General features: G+C 52.3%; 2 protein-coding genes and 1 long non-coding RNA gene across 5 annotated transcripts in view; 1 reads left to right on the top strand and 2 right to left on the bottom strand.

Annotated features, from left to right (window-relative positions):
* The window catches only part of RAD18 (RAD18 E3 ubiquitin protein ligase), a 34,795-nt gene extending 23,798 nt beyond the window's left edge, over window positions 1-10,997 (bottom strand). Inside the window, exons 1-5 of the mRNA XM_052678728.1 lie at window positions 10,934-10,997; window positions 10,562-10,643; window positions 8,761-8,822; window positions 7,293-7,363; window positions 1,878-2,233 (exon numbers count right to left, since the gene is read on the bottom strand). Coding sequence (XP_052534688.1) covers window positions 1,878-2,233; window positions 7,293-7,363; window positions 8,761-8,822; window positions 10,562-10,643; window positions 10,934-10,987 — 625 coding nt within the window. The 5' untranslated portion in view covers window positions 10,988-10,997. The remainder of the gene's footprint in view (window positions 1-1,877; window positions 2,234-7,292; window positions 7,364-8,760; window positions 8,823-10,561; window positions 10,644-10,933) is intronic.
* On the top strand, window positions 9,309-10,867 carry LOC128078475 (uncharacterized). The gene is made up of 3 exons (XR_008205663.1): window positions 9,309-9,907; window positions 10,226-10,324; window positions 10,425-10,867. It is a non-coding gene; the product is annotated as an uncharacterized LOC128078475 (long non-coding RNA).
* Window positions 10,998-17,301: 6,304 nt separating the features above from the next.
* SRGAP3 (SLIT-ROBO Rho GTPase activating protein 3) overlaps window positions 17,302-22,930 on the bottom strand; it is a 66,290-nt gene continuing 60,661 nt past the window's right edge. For 2 of the 3 annotated variants that reach the window (XM_052678582.1, XM_052678581.1), the window contains exons 19-22: window positions 20,911-21,091; window positions 20,370-20,519; window positions 19,720-20,047; window positions 17,302-17,729 (exon numbers count right to left, since the gene is read on the bottom strand). In XM_052678582.1, coding sequence (XP_052534542.1) covers window positions 17,313-17,729; window positions 19,720-20,047; window positions 20,370-20,519; window positions 20,911-21,091 — 1,076 coding nt within the window. In that variant the 3' untranslated portion in view covers window positions 17,302-17,312. The remainder of the gene's footprint in view (window positions 17,730-19,719; window positions 20,048-20,369; window positions 20,520-20,910; window positions 21,092-22,930) is intronic. The other variant, XM_052678583.1, reaches the window with a different exon arrangement.

The following is a 22,930-nucleotide window of genomic DNA, read 5'->3' on the forward strand; positions in this document are numbered from 1 at the left end:
TCAGAGCACTCATACTCCCCATTCTATGTACCATCAGAAAGCATCTCACCTTCCTCCCTGCAGCTGGAGGGCACGAAAACTGTAGTAAAATCGTAGAATAATACACACAGTACAAAGAAACTTCAGGACTGATACAAACATCAGCATATCTTTGTGATAATGCCTTTCATTTTTGCAACGTTTCACTTTCCTTTATTTCAATAGGGCAGTAAAGCAGGAATCTGTGCATGTTAACACTGTGTCCTCATCCATGCGTCTCGCCATCATGCCAGCACATGAGTTGGAAACCTAACAGGAATCCTATGACCCAACCACGTGTCATTTTTTCAGAAGCACCTCTAAAGTAACATGATTTCTGCTTGGAGACTCACAAACCCCTGCAACAGAGTCCCCCCCGTGTCACAACTCTTCCTGCATCAGATAAGCAAGAAATACCTCTGCAGGCCACTTGCAAAGACACTCAAAAACAACGTCTGCCTTTGGCAATTACATCCTAGACGCTGTCAGACACAAAAAGCTAACCTCAAATGAACAGGATGAGATGGATTCTTTTCCCATTATCCTCTGTATTATCACGAGGAAAGTCAAGTTGGATTCAGAAAACAAAGCAAAACACAATAGCAAGAATACCATGAAATGCTGTAGGAATTCAGAGTTCACTGACAATACTGCTTTGCAATTCCTGACTTACAACTAATTAGGACAGTTACATTAACACGATAGTTATCAGCAGCCTGTTACTTTATTGAGTACAGCATTTCAGCTGTTAACACAGCAATCAGTCATCCTCACAAGGAGAACTTCAGCACTGCCTCTTTGAGTTTCTCCTTTCTGTTCCTTGACCAACTACTTTGCACTTGTGGAAGCAATTTCTGTGCAACACATCCTCGAGGACTTACTAAGGCCATAAAACAGTCAGCAAGTGAAAAATTCAATTCCTTAAGAATAAACGAGGTAAAATCTTATATTAGTTGTAAATTACTAATACGAGCAAGTCTGATGCATAGAACTAGAACACATACCAGCTGGCTAAGTTGACATTATTTTCCTGCAGCTACTTTTCTAGCTGTGTTATATTTTAAGCAGTATTTACCTGGCTAATGAATAAATATGAACTTCCAGGTCCCAGTCAAATAAATTGCTAAAAGAATAAAAAATACAAACTATTAGGTCTGAGTGCTTTGCTCCAACCAGCTGCACACCGGCCCCCTCCAACTCAGGACCATCCTAGGATTCTCTAAGGCTTCTAATGGACAAGCTGCCTGCCACGATATTTATTTATGAAGACACTGCCAATTTTGTTGTAGTTGATTAGTATAAATGAACATTTTCATGCTTCAGTTCATTAATCTTAACACTGCAAGATTACAGAATATAAAGGAGAATACTTGTAGAGAGTCTATAGATAGGAACATCAACAAAACTGAAACCATGATCAGTTTGGTTGTGGGTGCACCCTCAAATGACGAACATGATGAAATACTTTGCTTCTGGTTACTGAGGATAAGCAAGAACAACAAACATCAGTGTCTGTCTGCTCGTGAAAGGGAAGAGAAAATGACTTCACTTTTTACTGAGTAAATTTGTTGTGCAACCATTGTTTTTAAGAGTTGTTATTCAATACAAAGGAATCTGTAAGAGTCCAACTCGGTTTAATTACTTTGTATCAGCCCAAATTTCCTCATCAAGAACATGCTTGTAGCAATAATGTGAATGAAGCACAACCCAGTTAGACAGGAAGCATCTGAGCACGCCAACGCTCTAATTGCAGATCAGAACAGTGCAGGAGATGGATGCCACAGACTGACGCGCTCCGCCAGATGCAACCACAGACGTGGGGAAGTGATCAGAACAAAAGCAAAAATTCAGTATCTCACCTTTGTTGACTATTTTTACCACAGATGTAGAAGGCTTCTCACCACTGTTGGTGCCTTCAGGACTCCCTCGTGGTCCTGCTTTGTTGTCTCTGCTAGCAGCCTCTGGAGAACTGCTGCTGATGTTACGATGTTCCTCGGTTTTGCAAACTTTCCAATCTGTTCCTGCCAGACCATCTGTCTTTGTCAGGGTACAAACATTCTCCTTTTTCAACAAACTGTCAATCACTGGCACCTCTTCTTTCACAACTGGCGAAGACGCGGAAGTCTTGGCGTGGCTTTTGCCAATTGCACGCCTACTACAAGCCAATGGAGATGAAATCAGTGGTGTATCCAAGACCAACTGGACCAGCTGTTGCCTGGAAGCGTCCAGAAGACAACTGTTAGCTACATCTAACAGTTCTGTTAGCTCTTTCTCTGAAAACAGAAAACAGCTGGAGTTTTTCCTCCATTCCTTCCTCTCTGAGCAGTTGCTAACACGAAGCACTTGGGAATCATCTCGCCCACACAAACCAGGAGCATCCCAGTTCAGCGTTACCACGCTCTACAGATTGCAAAAATCAGTTTCCCAGTTTATAAACAAAACAAATTACATTTCATTTTGCAAATGTTATAAAATAAGCATCAACATATCACACGGAACGCAAAGAACAAGTTCTCCCTCTTACTTGAGAGTTGTAGATAACTGCTTTCAGGACAGCGCTCCAAGCACTGGGTCAGCTGAGGCAAAGGCGTACCAGAAAGTTTCTGTGTTCTTTGTCCCCTCCTGCTGGGGATCTCCAGAGCACAGCCCAACAGGCACCCACCAAAGCAATAACCAAACACCCGTCAGCTCCTGAGACCAAGCGTTAGGTAACCCCACCTACACACCTCAGTGACGATGAGACAACAGGAACACACACTCCACTGTTTCTGTAGCTGGAGTGAGAAGACCACCACAGGTACCACGCTTAGGGGCTGCTTTAACAAGGCGCACGCCCTGAGGCACAGAGCAGCTCACATCACCCACACACAGGAGCCAGCAGAAGAACCTGTGCAGCCCCTCACCTGGTCCCCTCTCATGTCCTGCTGCCCTCTCACACAGCCTGCACACAACCCTCCTGCTGAGCTCCCCATGCAGCAGTGCCTGCACACCTGCCCTCCCTGCCCCAAGCTGTTCTGTCCCCACGAGGTGGGCAGAGCCTCCCCTGATCCTCTTTACAGCAGGGTAACGAGGCGGGAGGAGCAGGAAGAAGGGGCAGCTTCTGAGGACACTGAGGAGTCCAGGAGCCACTGCCAACAGCAGCACTGCACTCGGGCACCTCAGGGCCCCCACCTTGCCGTGCACCCTGCACTACAGAGCAGCAGGACAGGGCTGTGTTCAGGGCAGGGCCATCAGCACGATGCCATCTCCTCCCAGAAACAAGCCGCCGCGCTGCCAGAGCCGCACAGCGTGCCTGCTATCCCTCAACACGTGTATGAGCCCAAAAGAGCACAGCAAGCCTGTAACACCACAAAGCCTTCCACATCCACAGCACACCGACCTCCTCAAGTACAAGGTACCTTCTGCGCATTTTTGCTACAGCTGCTGCTCAGTAAGTGCATGCTTTTCATTTAAGCACCGTGACCTGACAGCTTGGATTTTGACGATTCTCTCCCCCTGAGGTGACAAAGCCTGTGAAAAGAGAGCAGCTGGGGGAGTGGAGTTTCATTTCTATGCCTCCCCTCAAGGCCCCAAACCATACAGCTTTCTGGTATACGGCCTCCCTGTTCTGACATAAACACAGCACAAGGTGCTGGTCAGACATCAGCTGTTTCAAGCTATCCCTGCACTTAGCCAGCATGCCGAGCTGAAGAGAAAGGAGCGCAAACCAGCACAGCAGCAACATGGCACTCCTGCAGCATTCACAGAACAGAAAGGATTGCCCCTGAGACACACAGCTCTAGATTTTCAATTTGCAAAGTTTTTAACTCAGAAAGAATAAATAAGAGTTGACATAATTTGGATTACTGTTCATTTTCTGCAAAAAAAGCAAGAGACACTCGGTGACACGGCTTTGGAACAAGCACTGCCATTAAACTGCTTCTTGCCCATAATAAGAATGAAATGTAGGTGTGCTTTATGATTGCACAGCTGAAGACGTTTCAGTGTTAGGTAACTACTTGGAAAACTCACCAGTCTTTTAAGGTACAGATTCACCACACATCTGGGAAGAACTAATTAATACATATCTTTGAATGCTTTGAGAAGGTACCTAAGTCAGTGGGTGAGCCCACAGTCACACTGCTTTAAGATCAGTTTCTAGTGAATAAATAGAGCACGGAGCTCAGCACACTTAGCATTCTGTGCAGTTATATTTGAGCTAGACTCAAAGCCCAGCCTGGAGTTCAAGCTTCCTGGATTACCCTATGCAATGAGCACATTTGTCAGTAGCAATTCTCATGCGTCCCAAGGCACTGTGACTTTTTACAGTACAAACAAGCACAATTAAGCGTGGCAGCAAAACTATGTTCTTCTGTCTGCACATGCCTAGATATGGACTGGAAGTTTTTCAGGAGGTTAATTCCCCAGCTGATGCAAATATAGAGTGGAGTAGCCACTGTTGTCATAGGATCAACTTCACGGGAAACTCAGGAGCCAGCTAAATGGGAACATGAACAGAGTCCCTTTACACAACCCTGTCCCAGCTCTGCTTCACATTTGCTATTGACAAGGGCTACATTTCATCCTAAAGCATCATTTGACACAGCACTGCTGCCCAGGGCCATCAGCAGCAATAACAGGCATTATTAAGCATCTCACCTGCTGCAGATAAATGCACAACATTCTTCAGCCTACAGGTTACAACTGCAGCCGCAGAGGAGCTGACACAACAATAGAAATGCAAGAATGGTGATTTCTTCTGACTTCCCAGGTTTCCACACAGCAGCCAACCATTCAGGTAGATGGGCAAACAGCTCATCTTTTCAGTGCATTTTCTACTGCTTTGAGAGCTTCTCCTCCTGTCAGAGTAACACAGGCTGTACCTGCACCTATCAGATACTGCTGTTGATTTTCTCCCAGCATATACTCCTTAGCTGGCACGTATCACCATGTACTCACACTGCCTGACAGCACCCGTAGAATTCAAGATTCACATCAGCCTCTTTTTGCAAGGCTTTCCCCTGATTCACCGTTTCACCACATTTCTCTCTCAGGACACACCACACCACCACTGCTCACAGCACCTGGATCCTCTGAAGAGGGCTCTGCGCCACGCAATGCTGTCCCTCAGGAAAGCTCAGCACCCATGCCAAGGGACAGGCTCCTGAGCTGGGGGACAGTGGTGTGAGAGCCATAGGACAGAGCCCTGGTGTACGAGCACCTCTCTCTGAATGCAATAGCTAACACTTGCACAGAGACAGCCAGAATTGTCACCACAGATATGCAGCTCACCTACAGATCGATTCAGGCGATGAATGTTAGCACAGTGTGTCTTTCAGAGAGCTTCTCACTTTGCATGGTTTTTTCCAGTTACTTCCACTTAGGTTATGTACTCTGTGCTCTTAGGAATTTAACACAGACTACTGGCAGCTTGGAGAGGTTGTAGCCGATAAAGTTTTACTACACTGGCACAAAAGCAACACATGCGTCATAGCTGACAAACCTGTTTAACTGCACTGGATGCCTTCTCAACGGTGAAACACGAACGCGCAAGATGTCAGTGTGTCCTTACGCTCGCTGTAAAACCCAAAAGCCCCTCTGTCCCCCATCCTTTTCAACAGATATTTGGGCTGGGCAAGCAGCTGCAGTTACTTCAGTTTAGCTGTGAGCGGACATTCATCCTGGCACACCGCGCCTGATAAAAACTCCGTTCATAAAGGAGAGGCGGCACACGTAGCACTGCCATGCCAAGGGCTGAGAAACCCTGCGCACGAAGCACCGCACGACAAGCCAAGGGAGCAGGGCGCTCTTGGTCCCCAGCAGGAGCTGCAGGGTGCAGGTGAGAGCGCGGCGCTCCCTTCCCTCATGCGCTGCTCGGCTCCTTCACGAGCACAGCGCGAAGGCAGCAGCGCTGAGCGCAGCCCATGGCCACAGCTGCAGCTCTGCAAACACACTGAGCGCGGATCGGCGGGATCAGCACTCGGCTCTATTGAGAACCGTTTCCATTCCCACGCACACGCTGACCTTGGAGCACAGCTTTGACTTCGCTAACTACTCAAGCATTAGCATTTCCTTTCCCTACAGGCCTGACTTCAAAACGTATTTGCATTTTTTGAAATACTGAAAAGCCTTAATGCCTAATTTTCACAACTGCTGAATTACCCGAGGCTCAAAGTCAAGGCACGACGCACTTTAAGAACTTCACGTTTCAAAAATCAGATCCTGGAGTTTGGATTTGTTTCAGGGCGGGCCAAAGGGAAACAGAAGCAGGGGAAGGGAGCCAGAAGACACGTCCTGTACAGCACACCTAGGCAGAAAATGCTACGGATAGCAGCACACAGCATTCTGCACCAAGCAGCCCCTAACTCACAGCAAATGCAGTGCCAGGCTACGAGAGAACAACGCAGGGTGCCCGGCATCTGAAGCGGTGCAAAGTTTGCTTGCTGTCTGCATTCCTGTTCCGTTTCACTTCAGCAGGCACCTCTGTCAGCCGTTCACCATCAGGCATTTCTCAGCGAGACCCAGAGCAGCTCTGCTCCCACAGCTCGCCCCAGGTGAGGAGCAGGACACCAGCACCCCTTCAGGCTTATTGATTCAACTTCACGTTGAGAAATTGATCGACCTCCGAGTCACAGAAGGAAAGGTTATTGATCTTAGCTCTGCTAAGATTTATACCGATCCATTAAAGCAGTCCAAAAAATTAACGGTTAAGATTCATTATCATAATGGATCCAAGTCAGCACTACCTGTTCCCTATGAAATTAGATGTTACCAAAATACAGTAATCCACTTATCAGCAAGAAACACTGAAGTCAGAGTTCCAGCTAAAATATTGGAACTGCAGAATCTCAATTCTTGGAATAAGATCAATTAAATCTAATAGCAGTCATACAAAAGATTAGTTCCTTGTCACACAGAAACTCCCTTAAGAAACAAAGCCATAAGGACTATGCTTCCTGTTGCTTACGAAGCCAAGAATCCCAGTGATTTAAATCTCCAGATTTATTTCAGTAAAAAGTGCCCTATCATGCATCTTCCATAGCTGTAGGAATCCCTGCAGAAAACAGAGCAGTCACAGAGCTGTCTCCAGGCAAAAGCAAGCAGAGCTCACACATCTGCAGGATGCACCTACCATGTCACATTGATTTTGTGCTTCTTTTAAGGGGATGAGATCAAAAGTGAACCAAATCAAACAGAAAAGAAGGTGAAAGCACAATATTCCATTACAACACCCTAAGCCAAACCTCCCTTTGGACTGCCAAACTAGAGACAGTATTCATAAGACTGCAGCATACCTTGCAGAACTGAAGCTCTTTACCAGCTCATCTAAGGCCCGGTTGTTTTTCAGGTCAGACTCCGAGACAGCCTGTTAGGGGAGAAGAAAAGAGAGGAAGAAAGCAAAACAAACAGTCAAACACCATGAAAACAGCAGGTATCCTGAAGGTGTCCAAGTGTCCTGTAACTTCTGTGGACCTGTGCTTGAGCCACCAGCCCCCCAGACTGTAACGTGAATAAGAATGCATAGAGCATAAGCATTTTTTCCTTGAAAACATCTAAAATAAGAGCCTGTGGACTGTGAGTCTGCCAGGTGATCAGCAACATAGAAACTGCAGCAGAAAGGCAGAAGGAGCAAACCCAGTGCACCCCAACGCCAACGGTGCTCTACTGTAGCCACACTACAATCATTTTGGAAACCAAAGCAAGGAGCCAATCAATGTGACAAGAAGTTTAAGCAACAGGGAATGAAAAGAGATGAAGATGTTAATCTCTGGGGTGAAGATGGAAAAAGAAACGGGAATCGTGAGACAGCTTCACACATTCAATTCATTCTTTTAAAGCAATTCCTGGTTTTTATCTCTCTGGCTGTTTTTCTTTGCCCTTCTTTCACCATAACTCAACTCCTACTGGTCTTGTTCATACCACTCGTGATGCTTTTTAAGAAGGCACCAGTGAGATGTACTCCCAGAAACATGCATCAAATAGTCTGTGCTTGTTTGAATGTTTGAAAACTGACAAAGTTACAGCTAGCTCTGCTTTTCAGTCTTGAAAAGTCTCATCTGGTGGATGCTTTACAAACACAGAAGAAAATGCCTTCTACCTTGCCGATGCTCACAAAGCACCACTGATTGTTTTTGGGCAGCCTAACATTTGTAAGGATTCAATACAACACACTGGCTTAAGACAGAAAGCTAACCTAGGGCCACGGGTAAACTGCATGCTGTGTGCTTTGAGCAGAAAGGGCCTCGAGACAGATGGCAATGGTCAGCCAGCTGCAGGGCAGGCAAAGCTGCAGAGTGCTTCTCACACGGGGGCTCACTCTGGCAGGACACATCTCCTCTCCCTGCCATGCAGCTCTTCCATCCCCAGAAGGCCACACAGCACAGCCCATGCACTGACCACTGTGTGGTCTGTGGGTGCTTCTAAGCTGTGAAAGAATGGGAAGTGAGGCCTCTCAACCACAGAACACTGAAATGCTTCAACTTAGCACTCACATTCTGACTTATTTTAAACAAATCAGGAGGCAACGCTGAATGCTCCATGACAGATTTCGTACGCAGCTCAGTGCCAAAACTGAGCTTTCGTGCTCCATCAGCTTTTGCTGACTGAGAACTACCAGAGAAATTCACCTACTACAGAGATCAGAGCACCACACTTTGTCCAAACTGCTGCCTAGGAAAGGGAAGGTGGTAGAACACACCCAGAATTGCAGCCCAGACAGCAGCGTGCTGAGATGGCTAAAAACAACACAGAGCCACCACTTACCACACAGCACGTTGGACACTGAGTTTTGTAGGACAAAAACTTGCGTATGCACAGGGAGCAATCTGGAAAAAGAAAAGATACGACTTTCAGCAGGTCTCCTTCCACACGCAGTTCAACACACACTTGTTAGTATATTTTGATATACACATACACGTTTTCCTATCTACATATGTAAGCTATGCCACAACACATCAGTTGTGTTGAAACTATGCCATTTTTCCATAGCATTAAATACTTCTTTCCCCAGAATCTGTGGCAAACAAAGCCAACACGTTTACTGAGAAGAACAGCTAAGAATGGTGAGAAACAGCACAGGAATGCTAAGTGAGAGGCAGCTTAAACGTTCCCTGGTAAAAGCAAGTCACATCGCCGCCAGGGGATCGATCCTTCGGCAGCCTCTATGGTGAAACACACCACAAGCTTCATTTTGTTGCAATAAATCCCTGCTATTACCCCGCTGCCTCATCCGTGAGCTTTTATAACCACTTCAAGGGACAAAAAGCACCGCTACTCCCCAGCACACTTCTCTTACAGAATGCGACTGGAGAGTTTCAGCAGATGCTTTTATTATGTGAAGGAAACAGGAACGGCCCTTCTGTTCTGTCTCTGAAGACACAACCAAAGCACTGCAGCCGTGATTGGCTCTTGCCAGGAGAGCTGCCCAGCACCACCCCCTGCAGCAGGGGAGGGGCGTTAAGGGGCGGTGGGCACAAACATTGCAGATGGCTGCAAGCCCCACAATGGAGCATTAAGAAAAACAAGTCAACAGAAAAAAGTTCTGCCAGCAAATGCAAAGGTAGATGCATCTCCTCTTCATCTATTTATAAACAATCATTAACAGGAGAGGATTTTTTGGTCCACTGGACTGAAGAAATGACACAGAGACAACCTAGTAGGAAACATTTCAGGACATCTTGATTTACAGAGGAAAAGAGAGGCTTGCTGCAAAGAGCAGGGGAGGATCAGAGGAGAACCTGCCAAACAAGGCAGGCAGCCCCTTCGGAAGCCACAGGCATCAGAGCCAATCCACGGGCAGCTCCGACACGCCTGCTGCAAAGTGCGCCCACTGCAGGCACGGCCTTCTCAATGCCTACAGCTTTGCCAAGCTAAAGCAGATTTCACCACCGAGCTACAATGACCCCTTCAGGTAAGTGCTACTGTTTCTGAACAACACAATTGTAAGCCTTTATTTGAAGGCTTCCCTCTTCTCTGACTCCCCGGGAAGCACTTTGCTATCGCACCCAGCAGGCAGCAGCCCCACAGACAGCTGTACCTCAAACACTTCATGGGCTCAGCGCTACAGATCGGGTTTTGTTCCACCCTCATGGCTGAATGAAGGACATTTAAGCGAAGGATTTCAGGACCAGGTGATCTCTAAGTGCACTGAGCCCAGCAAGAGGTTTTCATATTGTCAGAGAAGTCAGTGTCCGCTTCACAGCTCTCACCCCAAACTGCTCCTCCACAGCCCCACACAGGAAAACATCCCTGCTGCCCAAACCACACAGGGAAGGGCTACACATTTCATAAGGAAGCTCAGAACCAGAGACCTCTGTGCATCATGGTGGTAAGTAACAAATGGCCAAACCACGACTGCCCTGTGAAACTCTGAGGGAGAGAAAAATCTCACGCAGACATTTTTTAATAGTTTTGTCACCCACACGAAGGAGTTGAAGGTTCTGTCAGCCCTCGGGGCCGCCGCGTTTTGGCCTGCACTGTAACGACCGGGAGATGCGCCACGCAGGGTACGGAGCAGCGGGACGGGGCGGCAGCGACCGCAGAGGGCAGAACGGGCCGCACTTACAGTTATGGGAGCATTGCGGGATGATCACTGCGATGCTGAAGTAATCGAAGCAAATCCCACAGCGCAGCAGATCGTCCACGGCCTGCAACGAGAGCGGGCTGGGTGAGCGGCTGAGGCACCGCTGTGCCCGGCGGACAGCACGGCACGGTATGATGCGGTATGGTGGTGCAGTACGGTAGCACGGTATGGTACGGGTATGGGTATGGGTATGGGTATGGCATGGCATGGCACGGCACGATAGCGCGGCACGAAACACAGACCCGGGCCTGGCCTCCATCCCTGCAGCGGCTCCGCAGCAGCCTCCACCTGAGGCCGGGGCCCGCGGGCCGCCGCCCCCCAACTCCCTCCCCCGCCCCGCCCGGCCCCACGCACCTTCAGCGGTGACAGGCTGGCCGGCCACGGCGGCTCGGGCAATGCCAGCGCCATGATCCCGCGCCCGATCCCCGCGGCGCGGCCCGAGCCGCTCCCGGTCCGAATCCCGCGCGCCGCCGCGCGCCACTTCCGGTCGCGGTGGCTGCCGGGAGCTGTAGTCCCGCGCGGCGTTGCCGAGACGCCCGGCTCTGCGCACGCGCGCGGCCCGCGGTGGCGGCACGCGGCCCGTAGCGGAGCTGCGCGCGTTCGCCTGCGCTGCCGCTGTTTGCCGGCGGTCGCGTGGCTGCGCAGCGCTCTTGGCACGCAGCGCGGTTCACCTTTGAATGCATCGGTCCGCGTGCCGGTAACGCCTGGCGCTGCCTCCTTCCTTTCGCACGTCTCTGTCAACAGCTTCGGCTCTGTTGCTCCTTACGGTGGAAATCACCGTGCCGTTCGTTACCTGCAGTGCTCGCAGCCCGGCTGCCACAGAACCGACCCCATCTGTTCGTAATAAACACCTGATAATGACACCACCTGAACTCATCAGCAATTCATATTTCCTTCTTTCTGTTTGCAGTCTTGTTGGCAGCTGAGGTTTTCAAAGTCCCATTGCATGTCTCTGCCCTCTCTTATGCTTCAACTAAAATGTGGCATTTGTCACATTGCTAAGCAGTAGTGCTGAGCATGCAGGTGGTTCTGGCATCAGGAATCTGTTCGTAGTGTTTCCCTGCGCATCGGCCTTCCAGCACAACGTTGTTTCCCGCTGCTCCACCAAAAGCCACCTGCAAGCTTCAAAGTAAAGCTGCACTGACAAAGCCGGGGTGGGCAGCGGCTGCAGGAGCTGCCGTGGCTCAGCTCCTCGTCCCTGAAGCACAGAAGCAGCACCCAGTAACAGCCCATGTGTTTGGCAGCATGTAATGCAGGACTGAGAGCATCTCCGGGCAGAGCTCCCTCTGTGCCAAACCACACCACCAGGCTGACAGCAAGGAGCCTCAGCTGAATGAGCACAACACAAACGGCTCCTGAAATGGGGGGGTTCCACAATCATGGGGACATGGCACTGTGGGATGTGGTCGGTGGGCACACTGGGATGGGGGAGCTGTGTGGGGATCCACCTCTGCTCACACCACAGCTCCGTGGGCACCTGCTCTTCTCATGCAAAAGTGCCTCAAAAGCGCAGTGAAAACTCTCTTCCTTTACGGGTTTCTTTGTCTTCTTCGGTGGTTTCAGGCCAGTGTAAATCAATGGAAAAAATGTCACAGCTCAGAAGAGCAGTCTGGAAACTTCCATCGCAGAGCTGTCAGAATGAGCATCTGGAGCAGCCAGAAATAATATTTAACTTTCTCTTGAAGTGTCATGAGATGGGCGCAGTGAGCACAGCCAATCTGAGCATCTGATAACGCAGCGATGCTGATGGGTCGGGGCTAACTGAGGGCAGAGGTAAATGCTATGGGGCACCAGGGGGGAAGAATCTACAAATGGGAGAGTTTTCAGAAAGGGCTGGTTTGGCTCAGCCAGACATTGCCACGTTCACTTCACGCACTGCCTGCTTGGCTCCTTTCCCTTGGGAAAACATGGCAAACACTCCAACCCCCCGTGCTGCGGTACTTCCAGAAGATGGGTAACACCACGATCCCCAGCGCCTGCTGAAGGCCGTCTGCAGTGCCTCAATGGAGAGCGGCCTGCAGGGCTGCAGAAGTCATCGTTTTTAATTTCTCATTCTAACAAAGGTGGGGGGAGCTGATTTTCACAGCACAGCTGCAGAGCTCCTGCAGTGGAGCTGAGGGCAGGGCTGGGATGGGTCCCGGCGGGCACAGCGCCGTGCTGTGCGCTCACTGCCCCGTGCCCTTCGCTCCTGCTCCAGAGAGAGATGGAAAATCTTTCCCTCATTTGCTAAAGGCACTTCATTGATTTTAAATGTGGGGTGGGGAGAATTAAACATTTCACTTATTTGTCTCATTCAATCCAGCCAGCAGGACCGAAAGCACTCACTGTGCTCTGTGCCGAAGGTCAGAGCATTAACCACTCCACGTTCTGCCACCGTTTCTTTCCTATTTCGCTCCTGCGTTCTCTTCGTCCCGTACCACGAGCACCATACGGACAGGCTGCTGACGGACAGCGCGCACTCGGGACGATCGCCGCCTCCATCAGAGCCCCGCAGATGACGGACGCGATCCCCGCCCGCCCCTCCCGACGCGCCGCTCCGAGCTCCGCGGTGGCGGCGGGCGGCGCCCTCTGGCGGCCGCGGGGCTGCGCGCAGTTCCGGCTGCGCACGGATGGCCGGCGGAGTTTTGCTCGGCTCGGAAATTCGCAGCTGAAGTTGCGCTCAAAGCCCCGCGCAGCTGCACAGCCCCCACCCGGGACAGAACTGCGGGGAGAGCACGGGACGCAGCGCAGAAGCTCCGCTCCGGTCCCGCACCAGCCCTCAGCCCGCTCTGCACTCCCGGTACCCGTTGGCAGAGCCGTGGATGTCTGCCCAACACCTCGAGCCCATGCAGCCTTTCAGGGCTGCCTGCTGTACGCGCAGTCGGCTCTCAGGCAGGAGCCGGCCTGTCTCCGTGCTTTCCCACCAAAGCGGCTCTCCATTTCAAGATAATCTCATACTGATTCACGAACATTAACGAGCTAAACTGCTTAGAGCGGCTCAGAGTTCAGTGCTGGGGAAAGCGCTGTAGCAGCAACAGTTGTAGTCGTGATCGCCCCAGACGCTCCCAGCACGGACCTGGTGAGCCGTCCATGCACGAGCCCTGCTTGCACGGTGGGGCCCAGCACCGCCCCTGTGCAGCTCCAGGCCCATGCAGTGCAGCCCCATCACCGCCCCTGTGCCGGGGACACGGACCAAGCCATGGCTATTGGGCAGGCACAGGGCTTCTCCTCGCCCAGGAAGGGATGCTGCTCATCCCAGAACACCCTGCCCATGTGGCCACCCATAAGGACGTCCCCTACACCCTCTGTGCCACTTTTAAACATTTGCATCTGCATCCCACCTAAACATCCCCTGCCTCCCCTTGTTTATGGACTTACTATCTTGTTCAGACAACTGTAGTGTTTGCATTGGCAGGACAGCATGTCTCACTGAGCTGAAGCTCAGAGCAGAACAGCACCAGCCCAGCACGAGTACCAGCATCCCTGCCCATCCCAGCAGCACCCACCTCCTCACCTGCACTCCAGAGCTTTGGTGCAGGGACCCTCCAGGCAAAGACTTCACACTTTGGGGAACACTCCCACTAGGTTTGCAGAAATGCATTTTAAATGAAAAACAAGCAGCTCTGGAATACAGGGTACATCCCCGGCTGGTGTAGATCCATGCAAGTCCTCCCACATCCATAGAAATGTACGAATTTACACCTGCTGGAAGCTTTAGGTTTTTATTGGCCTACATCTCCTTTCCCTGCATCTTCCCCACTTGTCCACGGCTGAAAGCAAAGCATCCATCTGCACTCTCAGCAGCTGGGCTCCACACACCACAGGGCACAGCAGGCAGTGCCAGCAGTGCAGGCGCTCAGTGCTGGCTGCGAGGTGCTGCCAGGGCCGGGAGCAGGGCACAGAACCACAGGGGGTGAGGGATGGGATGCAGGACAGCCCCGCAGCTCCCCAGGCAGCAGCAGGGAGGCAAACACTGAAACCACAACGGGTGATTTTGAGAAAAGTTAAGCAGTTTTATTCAACAGGACGAGTCCACCTCCAAGCAGTGGCTCCATCTACACGGCATCATCAGCGCACAGGACAGAGGACCCAACCGCTCTAGCTGACGGCATCGCACCACACGTTACAGAGACAACACCCACGGGGAGGACGACGACCGCGACGAGGGGCAGCCCACAGCAGTTCCTGAGGTTTCCTTACAGAACCAAAGCCCAGCAGAGCACGCAGCCCAGCACCAGGAGCCCATCGGCCTCGGGACATCCCGTGGCGCACTGTGAAAACACAGCGCCGCTCGTCAGGCGCACGGCGCAGCGCCGCAGGAAGGGCAGCGGGCACCGCAGCCGAAGGACGAGAGATGCGCCGCCGTCGCAGCGCCAGGGCCGGGCACGAGGGCCTCCCGTAGCAACGCTCGCTCGGCCGCAGTCCCGGGACGGGCTCGGGGCTGGGGGCCGCAGGCGCCGGGGCGGCACCGGCTCTGCACGGCAGAGAAGCCCCTGGGGCGGCCCCACCTCCCGCGGGCCGGGGCTCAGTAGGAACGGCCCCGGGGCCCCGGGCGCCTGCAGGCTGCAGCCAACCGCCCCGGGACTCGGTGAGCCTCCAGTCTTTGAGCCTTGGAAGAGATACCGAGGAGCAGGATAAAGTCACTCACAGAACATGAGCGGGTTCCAGTTATGATACTCCTACCGTGTGGTTACGTTTTGTGCCGAGTTACAGAAAAATACATTTCCCCCCGCCCCCCCCTAAATTTACAGCAGTTAAAACTACAATTGGAATATCGTATTAAAAAGGGGTTGCTTACTCTTCAACAAAACGTCTCGGCTTCCTTTCGTTAAAAAACAAAAATGATAATTAGCAGTACTTCAAAAGCAACCAGCCACAGCACAACGTAACTGTACAAAGGAAATCGGGACGCAGCTCCAAGGACATCGATTCCAGGCCTTTGTTCTGGTGCTCAAAAAGGCACTTAACGTTAAGAAAATAACTGTATTAAAACCCACAATAAAACAAAAGAAAACAAAAGGAAATAATTTAATAGAAAAACACTGGCATTTGTACCGCATCTTCAAAAGAAGGTAGGAAAAAAACCAAACCCAACAAACACAGTTTGCTCCCAAGTCATCTCTGAAAGTAGATTAAAAAATAAAGGAAATAAACAGAAGAGCCAAGTGAACGTTCTCCAGGAACCGGATGGAAAACGCGGCCGGCAGCGGCTGCACAGCTCTGCGCACAGCGGCTCTGCTCCCCCTCGGCTGCGGATCAGCGCGGTGCCGGGATGCCGCAGAGCCGCGGCTCAGCCCGCCGTGGGAGGGGAGAAGCCAGGAGAGAAACAAACACCCATAGGAACTGACGGCGGGAGTTACAAATGTCACCGATGGGAATCGACAAGCACGTCAACACCATTTCCCCTTACAGCGTTATACCGAGGAACAACGACAGGACCACTACGTACAGTACTTTCCCCCACTATGTACACCGAAAGGTCAGGTTGCTGCTTTTATTTCTTTTTTTAACGTTACTTTTTATTTGTACATTGAGCTACCTACTAAGTGCAAAGATCCGGTGAGCGGCATTGGCTTTCATCTAATCTTACCCTATTTTTGTACAGCTTACACTTCAACAGTTACTTCCCAGCACCGAAGCAAATACAGCGACGAAGAGCAGAGCGGGCGCGCAGCCCCGCACAGCAGCGGCACCCGGAGCCGCCGCGCCGCTGCCCCGCCGCCCTGCCTGGGGGCCGGGGGGGGGGCGGGGGCCGCGGGCCGGCAGTCAGGCGCTGCTCGGGGAGCGACGGTGGGGATGGGGCTGCGTTACAGCGCGGGTCACAGCGCAGAAAGCTGCGCACGGAGGGAGACTGCAGGAGAAGCACAGAGCGTCTTGGATTCAGCGCTACACAGATGTGGCTATCGGACAAACCCCATGCAATCCCCAGCTCTTTCTGCATATCTTTTTTCTCTGGGTTAAACGTTCCGAGGAAAAACAAACTGTCAATTTCTTTGCATGAACTCAATCTGCTGCATTATACAGTACAGTACAGAAAGTGCAAAATGTCGCCCCATCAGATCGGCTACACGTCTGATATGGTCAAATATGGCTCATGCTTTGCATGCAAGACGCAATCTGAATCAAGACCCTCACGTACTGCTGTGCAACTGCCCAGGAGTCGCCGCCCCGGAGCCCCCTCACCTTCGGCCCCATTTGTTGAGATACTGACAGGTAAAACTAAAAAAAAAAGTGTTACGGGGAAAGGGAAAGAAGAATCATCTCAGGCTGCATAAGTTCTCTATTTATGCTTTACCACAGGTTTGGTGCCAGTTCTTATCCGCTGCTGATGCTGAAGCCCCAGCCCAGGGCCTGCGCTGTACCTGGCTGCGCCAGCAGGGCCTGCCCAGCCCCTTCTGCTTCCCCAGCCGTGCAGGGTGCAGCCCAGCTCCCAGGAGCAGCCCGGCACCGCTCGGCACACAGCTGCTATGCAGGGCCACGCACACACACACAGAGCCTGGAAGAAACGACAGAACCAACCCAGCGTCTGTAGCGAGGACATTTCAGAGCCAGTTTCTGAGGTAAATCTACTTTTTAAAAAAGTCACCAAATTCTGTACACTTCTTAATATTTACTTCAATGCGCATTCTGCAGTGATGACACGCAGGTCTGCCATCCCCTCTGCCACACGGCCGTGAGCCCAGGCAGCGTCCCAGCGGTTCGGGCCCACGCTGCACACCCACAGCTGCGTCACTCCATTGGCGCTGCCCGCAGGCTACATGGTGCCCGACTTGTCCGCCGCGCCGCTGGGGAACAGCTTCTCGGTGGGGGTGATGGCGGGGCTGCCCACCCCCGAGCTGCTGCTGCTGCTGGAGCGGTGCTGCACCGCGGGGCGCGCCGGGCGCATGGGGGGGGGCCGCAGCTGCGCCCCGGCCAGCCGGGCCGATAGCGCCGGTTTGAAGGTGGTCATCATCTCGGCGGTGGAGCTGCTGCTGCGCCGCATGGCGGCGTCGGGGTCCCGGATGAGGATGGTGTGCAGGGGACTGGCGGGCTCCGAGTTGGCGGCACCCAGCGGGGGGTTCTTGAGGAGCTCCAGCGTGTCCAGCACCACGTCGGGAGCCTGCTTGGCCGTGTTCTGCCGCTCCAGCTCCCGCAGCTCGTTCAGGGCCGTGCTCATGGTCTTCTCGATGTCCTGCCAACCGCACCGGCACAAGGAGGTCAGAGCCGCGGCACCGCGCCCGGCCCCGGGTGCCCTGCCCTGTGTGCTGCAGGGGAGCTCCGGCCCTGGAGTCCCTCAGTGCAAAGCGGGAGCTTAGGGAGAAGACGAAGCCACGCTCTGGCAGCACAGAGGCGCCCGCTGGCTCGGATGTCAGTGGGGGTTTGGTCACGAGTCTAAAAGCAATAAATCCCACGTGACACTGTGACACCAAGCCCGGTACCTGCACCCTGCCCCCCCGGGACAGACAGCCCCGCTCCCAAACCACAGCCCCGTAGCCTCCAACAGGCGCACAGGATGCGGCAGAAAGGCGGTGATGTGCAGGGATGAGTGGCACGAGGGGCTCAGGGCTGGGGGAGGCAGCGCCAGGCACCCCCCACAGCAGGTCCCCACCTCCCACCCGCCAGAACCAGGGCCCCCCACAGCCAGCACTTCCCAGCTATGGCTCACGGCACCCCTGGGGCTGCCCAAGAAATCTGTCAGACAGGGAGCCAATGGAAAATGTAAACTTAAAGCAAATTTGGTCAATTGCCTACAACTGGCTGCTGATCTTCACGCTCAGAGATGAAGAGGCCCTAATTTGGCTTCATTTCAGTCAGCCTTAAATGAATTAAGGCCACTTTAACTCAGAGGCCATCTGAAAAGCGATTCACAGCAATCGAATCCACCATTTCAGAAGTAACTCCGCTTAACTCTCCTCGCTACCCTCGTGTAGACAAGTCCTTATGTCTTCTCATGTATACAAAATACTTAGTAAGCCTTAGATCACGTTCAGCTGAAGGGAATTAATTATCAAGTTAGCTCCAATTAATTTTATTAAACTGAGCAGAAAATGAGTGGAAATAATTCTCCCACAGCTCAGCCTTAGGACTACCAATTTCAGTCCAACTTCACATAAATGCTTATTTTAATCAGTTGAGCAAGAATCCTTTCCAGAGTTTAAAAAAAAAAAAGTGAAGGAAAGGAAAGGGGGCAGATCGTCTCCACCCCCAGCACTTCCTGCTCCTGTGGAGGCACCCCCTGCACTGACACTGGTTCACACATAAGCTCCTGATGAACAGAGAAGCGGGCAGAGTGCTGCAGAGCAAGCGCACAAGGAGCGTGATTGGTGGAAAAGCAGACAGGACAGCAAGAGTTCTTCTTTTCTGCCATTATTGTTACTTATCCCATTGAAAGCAGGTGCTTCTATGCAATAACCTGCCAAGCCCCACAGAAGATCCTTCCATGTGACAGGCAGCAGCATCTCCAGCAGCCATTCTTCTCCCACCTCCATCGTGCCTGGCCAGGAGTGGCACACAGCACGTGGCCTGGAAGTGCTGGCACATGGGACTCTTCTGCATGGCCCCGGCCACACAGAGGCACAGGAATGCTGCAGCTTGCTCCATGGAAGTACCACACTCCAGTTGTTAATGGGTTAGTGGCACCTGGCTGACAGCTCCCAGCTAGCAGCAAGGAGAGCAGACCACAGGCTGTGCTGACAGCAGAGCGCACTGATCAAGCAGCACGAAGCTGCGGGGATGCTGTGCACCACGTGTATGGCTGGGGACATCCCACTGCGCTTAGACTAAGGTTCTGAGGTCCTACACATAGCCAAAAAAACCTGAAATGCACTAAGCACCAACTGAATGCTGACTTACAGATGCTTTCTATGGAGTGCCCAATGCAGGTCACGCACGTCCCGCCCTGCGAGCGGACGGCAGCGCATTTCAGTGGTGCACTGAACACCTCTGCCTTCTGTAGCACAGAAGCAAGGAATATGGAGCTGCTGTACCTCCTGTTAGACCAGCCACAGGGCTGGAGGAGCAGACAGCACGCTGCTGGCTGCTGGCTTCCATCTCTAAACCACTGCAGCTGCAACAGCTCCACCACCCTGAAGCGCTGTGAGATGAAAGGGGCTCTGCAGTGCTCAGCCCTGAATTTTACCTCTCGATCCGTGGGCACCAGGAGCCACTCACCACCCTCTTACCTCGGCAAGTGCTTCTGCTTCTAGAGATTTCTGATCTCCAAGACTACTGTGCCTGGTGGATCCACAGGTCGATCGCAGCGGGTGGCCGTCAGACAAGGCCTTCCTGTCTGGGAAATTGATGCTCCCTGCACTGCCGAATGTCGCCATCCTGCGCTTTTCAGGGCTCTCAATCCTGCCTCTGCTTAGAGGAATTTTGTGGGGGCTGCTAGGGCAGGCGGCCGCTCGAGGAGGAGTGTCTATGCCAGGACCCAGCCCCCGGGGTGGGCTGTGGGTGTCCCCCCCGCTTCGACGGCGAGGGATAGCTGCGCCGTCAGACCTCAATCTCACTCTGCAAAGAATTCATCACAAGAGCGGGTCACTGCGCGTCAGATACAGGCGTCCGCTCGCATGCTGCAAGGCAACCTCAGCTCTGGAAGCCAGACCAAATCAGACTCAACCCCTTCAGCTCCAGAAGACTAAAGCAAGAGGACAGACAGACGTTTTAGCCAGCGCTGAGAAAGGGACAGCATTACCATTTTAGTTGTTAGGATCGACATTGGCAATCCACGGGAACAGAACGTTCCCCTCTGCCCTGCCCTGCCCTGCACACCGACTCTCCCTGCACGTGACAGTGACCACCTCTGTGTCTGCAGAAAAGGAGAGCTCCCTACCGGCCCATGACCCCGCCAAAGCCGTAGTCCACAAGGTGATCCGTCGGGGACTGGATGTCGTTCTTGGAGGAGGCCTTGTCATCCAGCAGCGGCCCGCTGCTTGCCTCGCTGTCCGCCTTCTGGCTCAGGCTGTCAGAGAAAGCATCGTCCCTGTGGAAACGAGACCCCATTCAGGCTGCCACTGTAATGAATGGTGTGGTACTTATAACAGGAGTGGCATCTACAAAGGACAGGCAGAGCGAGCAGCGTGCAACAGCAGCTGCACTCACACAGACCAGTGCTGCATCTGCACCCTGCCTCCGAGAGTAGCCAGGGACACACGTGGTGTAGGCACACCAAGGACAGTATTTAGTGCCTGGCAATGTCAGCTTGAACAAGAGACAATCTAAGCCAACACATGGAGAGGCATACCAGAACAGATCCAGATTTCTCAAGTCATTAAAAATCTGGGAAAACCAGACCTATTTAAGCAGCTAAAGATGCACCTCACGTAGGTGGGCGATTCTGACATCCCGGGTCAGCACACAGTGCCTTTACTCACATGTCTTGCACCACAATGTACTGGTGGGGTATGAGGCCATCCACACCGTTGTGTCTCCCTTCCCACCAATCTTCTGATGCCCGATGGTACAGCAGGAGCGACGCCCCTTTCTTAAAGGACAGCTCTCGTGGAGACCGTCCAACATAGTCAAACTTTGCTATGGCTTCAATCTGCTCCACTTCTGCAAAGGAAGAGAAACACAGAGAAGCTCAGTATGACAACCATGAGAGTGAAATAAGCCCCAGAATGAGGAAACCTCACCTGAGCAGCTTCTCATCCTGCCGCCCAAGCTTCCCAAGAGCATCTTACACTGAGCACAGACCATCTTATTTTTAGAGCAACCGATTCTTTTTGTCCTTTCAGCCATCCTAGAGTTTCTCAGAGGCTCACAATCTACAAAAAGCTCCAAACCAGATGGGGAGCAGCTGAAATTTCCCTGTGTACATATGGCATCTTTGTCTACACTCATATTTTCTTCCAATAAAGTGACTTCTTTGGTTACAGAACACCATTATCTTCCAGACTGGGATCTCACCAAGCTGTATCAGATACAATACCCAAAGCCCCTCCCCCTCCATTACATTCTCTTCAATTCCTTCCCTCACCCTGGAGACAGCTTGGCCTGAATTACTGGTGAATAACAAATGTCCCTTGGGGGGAACCCTACAGAAATGACAGTATCAGCTCTGAACTCATCTCTCTGCCCAGAAGGAGGTGCAAGATCAGCAGCCACCACTCAGCCAGCTCTGACTGCCATTGGAGCCACAACAAACAGCTAACATAACCCTGCAGGGATATCAAACGTTTTAAACCCCATGAGGACCAACAGCGTCGGAACAAGAGCAAAGCTGGACAAGGCAGATCAGCCCAGCTCCTTCAGATCTGCCACGTTCTCATGAGAACATGGAAACTCGCCCTGTTCCGTGCGTGCTGTCACTAACCATGGGCTCTGCACTGAGGTGCGCCCTGCTGCTCTGCTCAGAGCAGGACCCACTGAAGGACGTGGGAGGTGCTGAACACGAACCGCGTCCCCTTTCGACACGATGGCAGAGCGGTCATTTCATGGACAGACTGTTCCTAGCTGAAAATATGGCTGCACCACTGTGAGCACGGCGGTGCCTGGGTCTGCCACCACGGGATCGATGCAGAATGCTCTCTGGAGGACACATAGGGAGGAGGCTATCAGAAGGGCTTTCCAAACCAGATGCAATATTGAGTTTCCCAGTGCATACGGTGAGGGGAAGAAGGAACGCATACGTTCACAAAGATGCTCTTCTGTACGCTTGCACTACAGTTAATCACCCAGAAACTCCGACCACAGCTATTATTAATGTGGCCACCCGGGCAAAAAATTGGCTGAAAGGCAGCTTGCTCTCCTTCATCTTCTCACCCTGCTCCTGGCTGTTCATCACATGGCAACCGCAGAGGTACTTTGTGCAGGCACACCTCAGGCTGCACTCTGCCCAACCCAGCTGCCTGCTCCCCCCTGCAGGCAGACCCCACTGCAGCCGGCCAGCCAGGGAGCACCAGCGTTTGGCAGAACAGGAGGCATAGGGCAAGGCACCAGCACTCAGCTACGCAGCACCTGCCGTGCAGCACCGTCCCGCAGTGGCACTGCTGCCGTCGATGACATTTGCTGTTTCTCAGCAGCACCAGCTCGATTCCCAGCCTGCAGTGAAGTCGCAGGTGACTCATGGGCAGGGAAAGGCCGTTGCCTTCTCTGGCTCTGGGCACCACAGCTTGTACTGAGCACACCTCATGCCCAGTTCTGCCTGCACCCTGGTCTTGCACTCGCCTTTGTGATCGATATGAAGTCCACAAAGACAACTCCTGTACTCTTCCCTGGAGTCAGACTGCAGTCCTTGCACATCCTACGAGGAAAACCTATAAGCAACATTAACTAACATGCACATACACTGCCAAACACACAGAAACATCTGCATGCCAGACAACAGCCCAGCCTGATGCGATGAGGGGCAAAGTGCACACTACTTTCCTATACACACAGTCCTCCTAACAC

Source organism: Tympanuchus pallidicinctus, unplaced genomic scaffold, assembly GCF_026119805.1.
Source record: "Tympanuchus pallidicinctus isolate F22 unplaced genomic scaffold, pur_lepc_1.0 scaffold17, whole genome shotgun sequence".
NCBI lineage: Eukaryota > Metazoa > Chordata > Aves > Galliformes > Phasianidae > Tympanuchus > Tympanuchus pallidicinctus.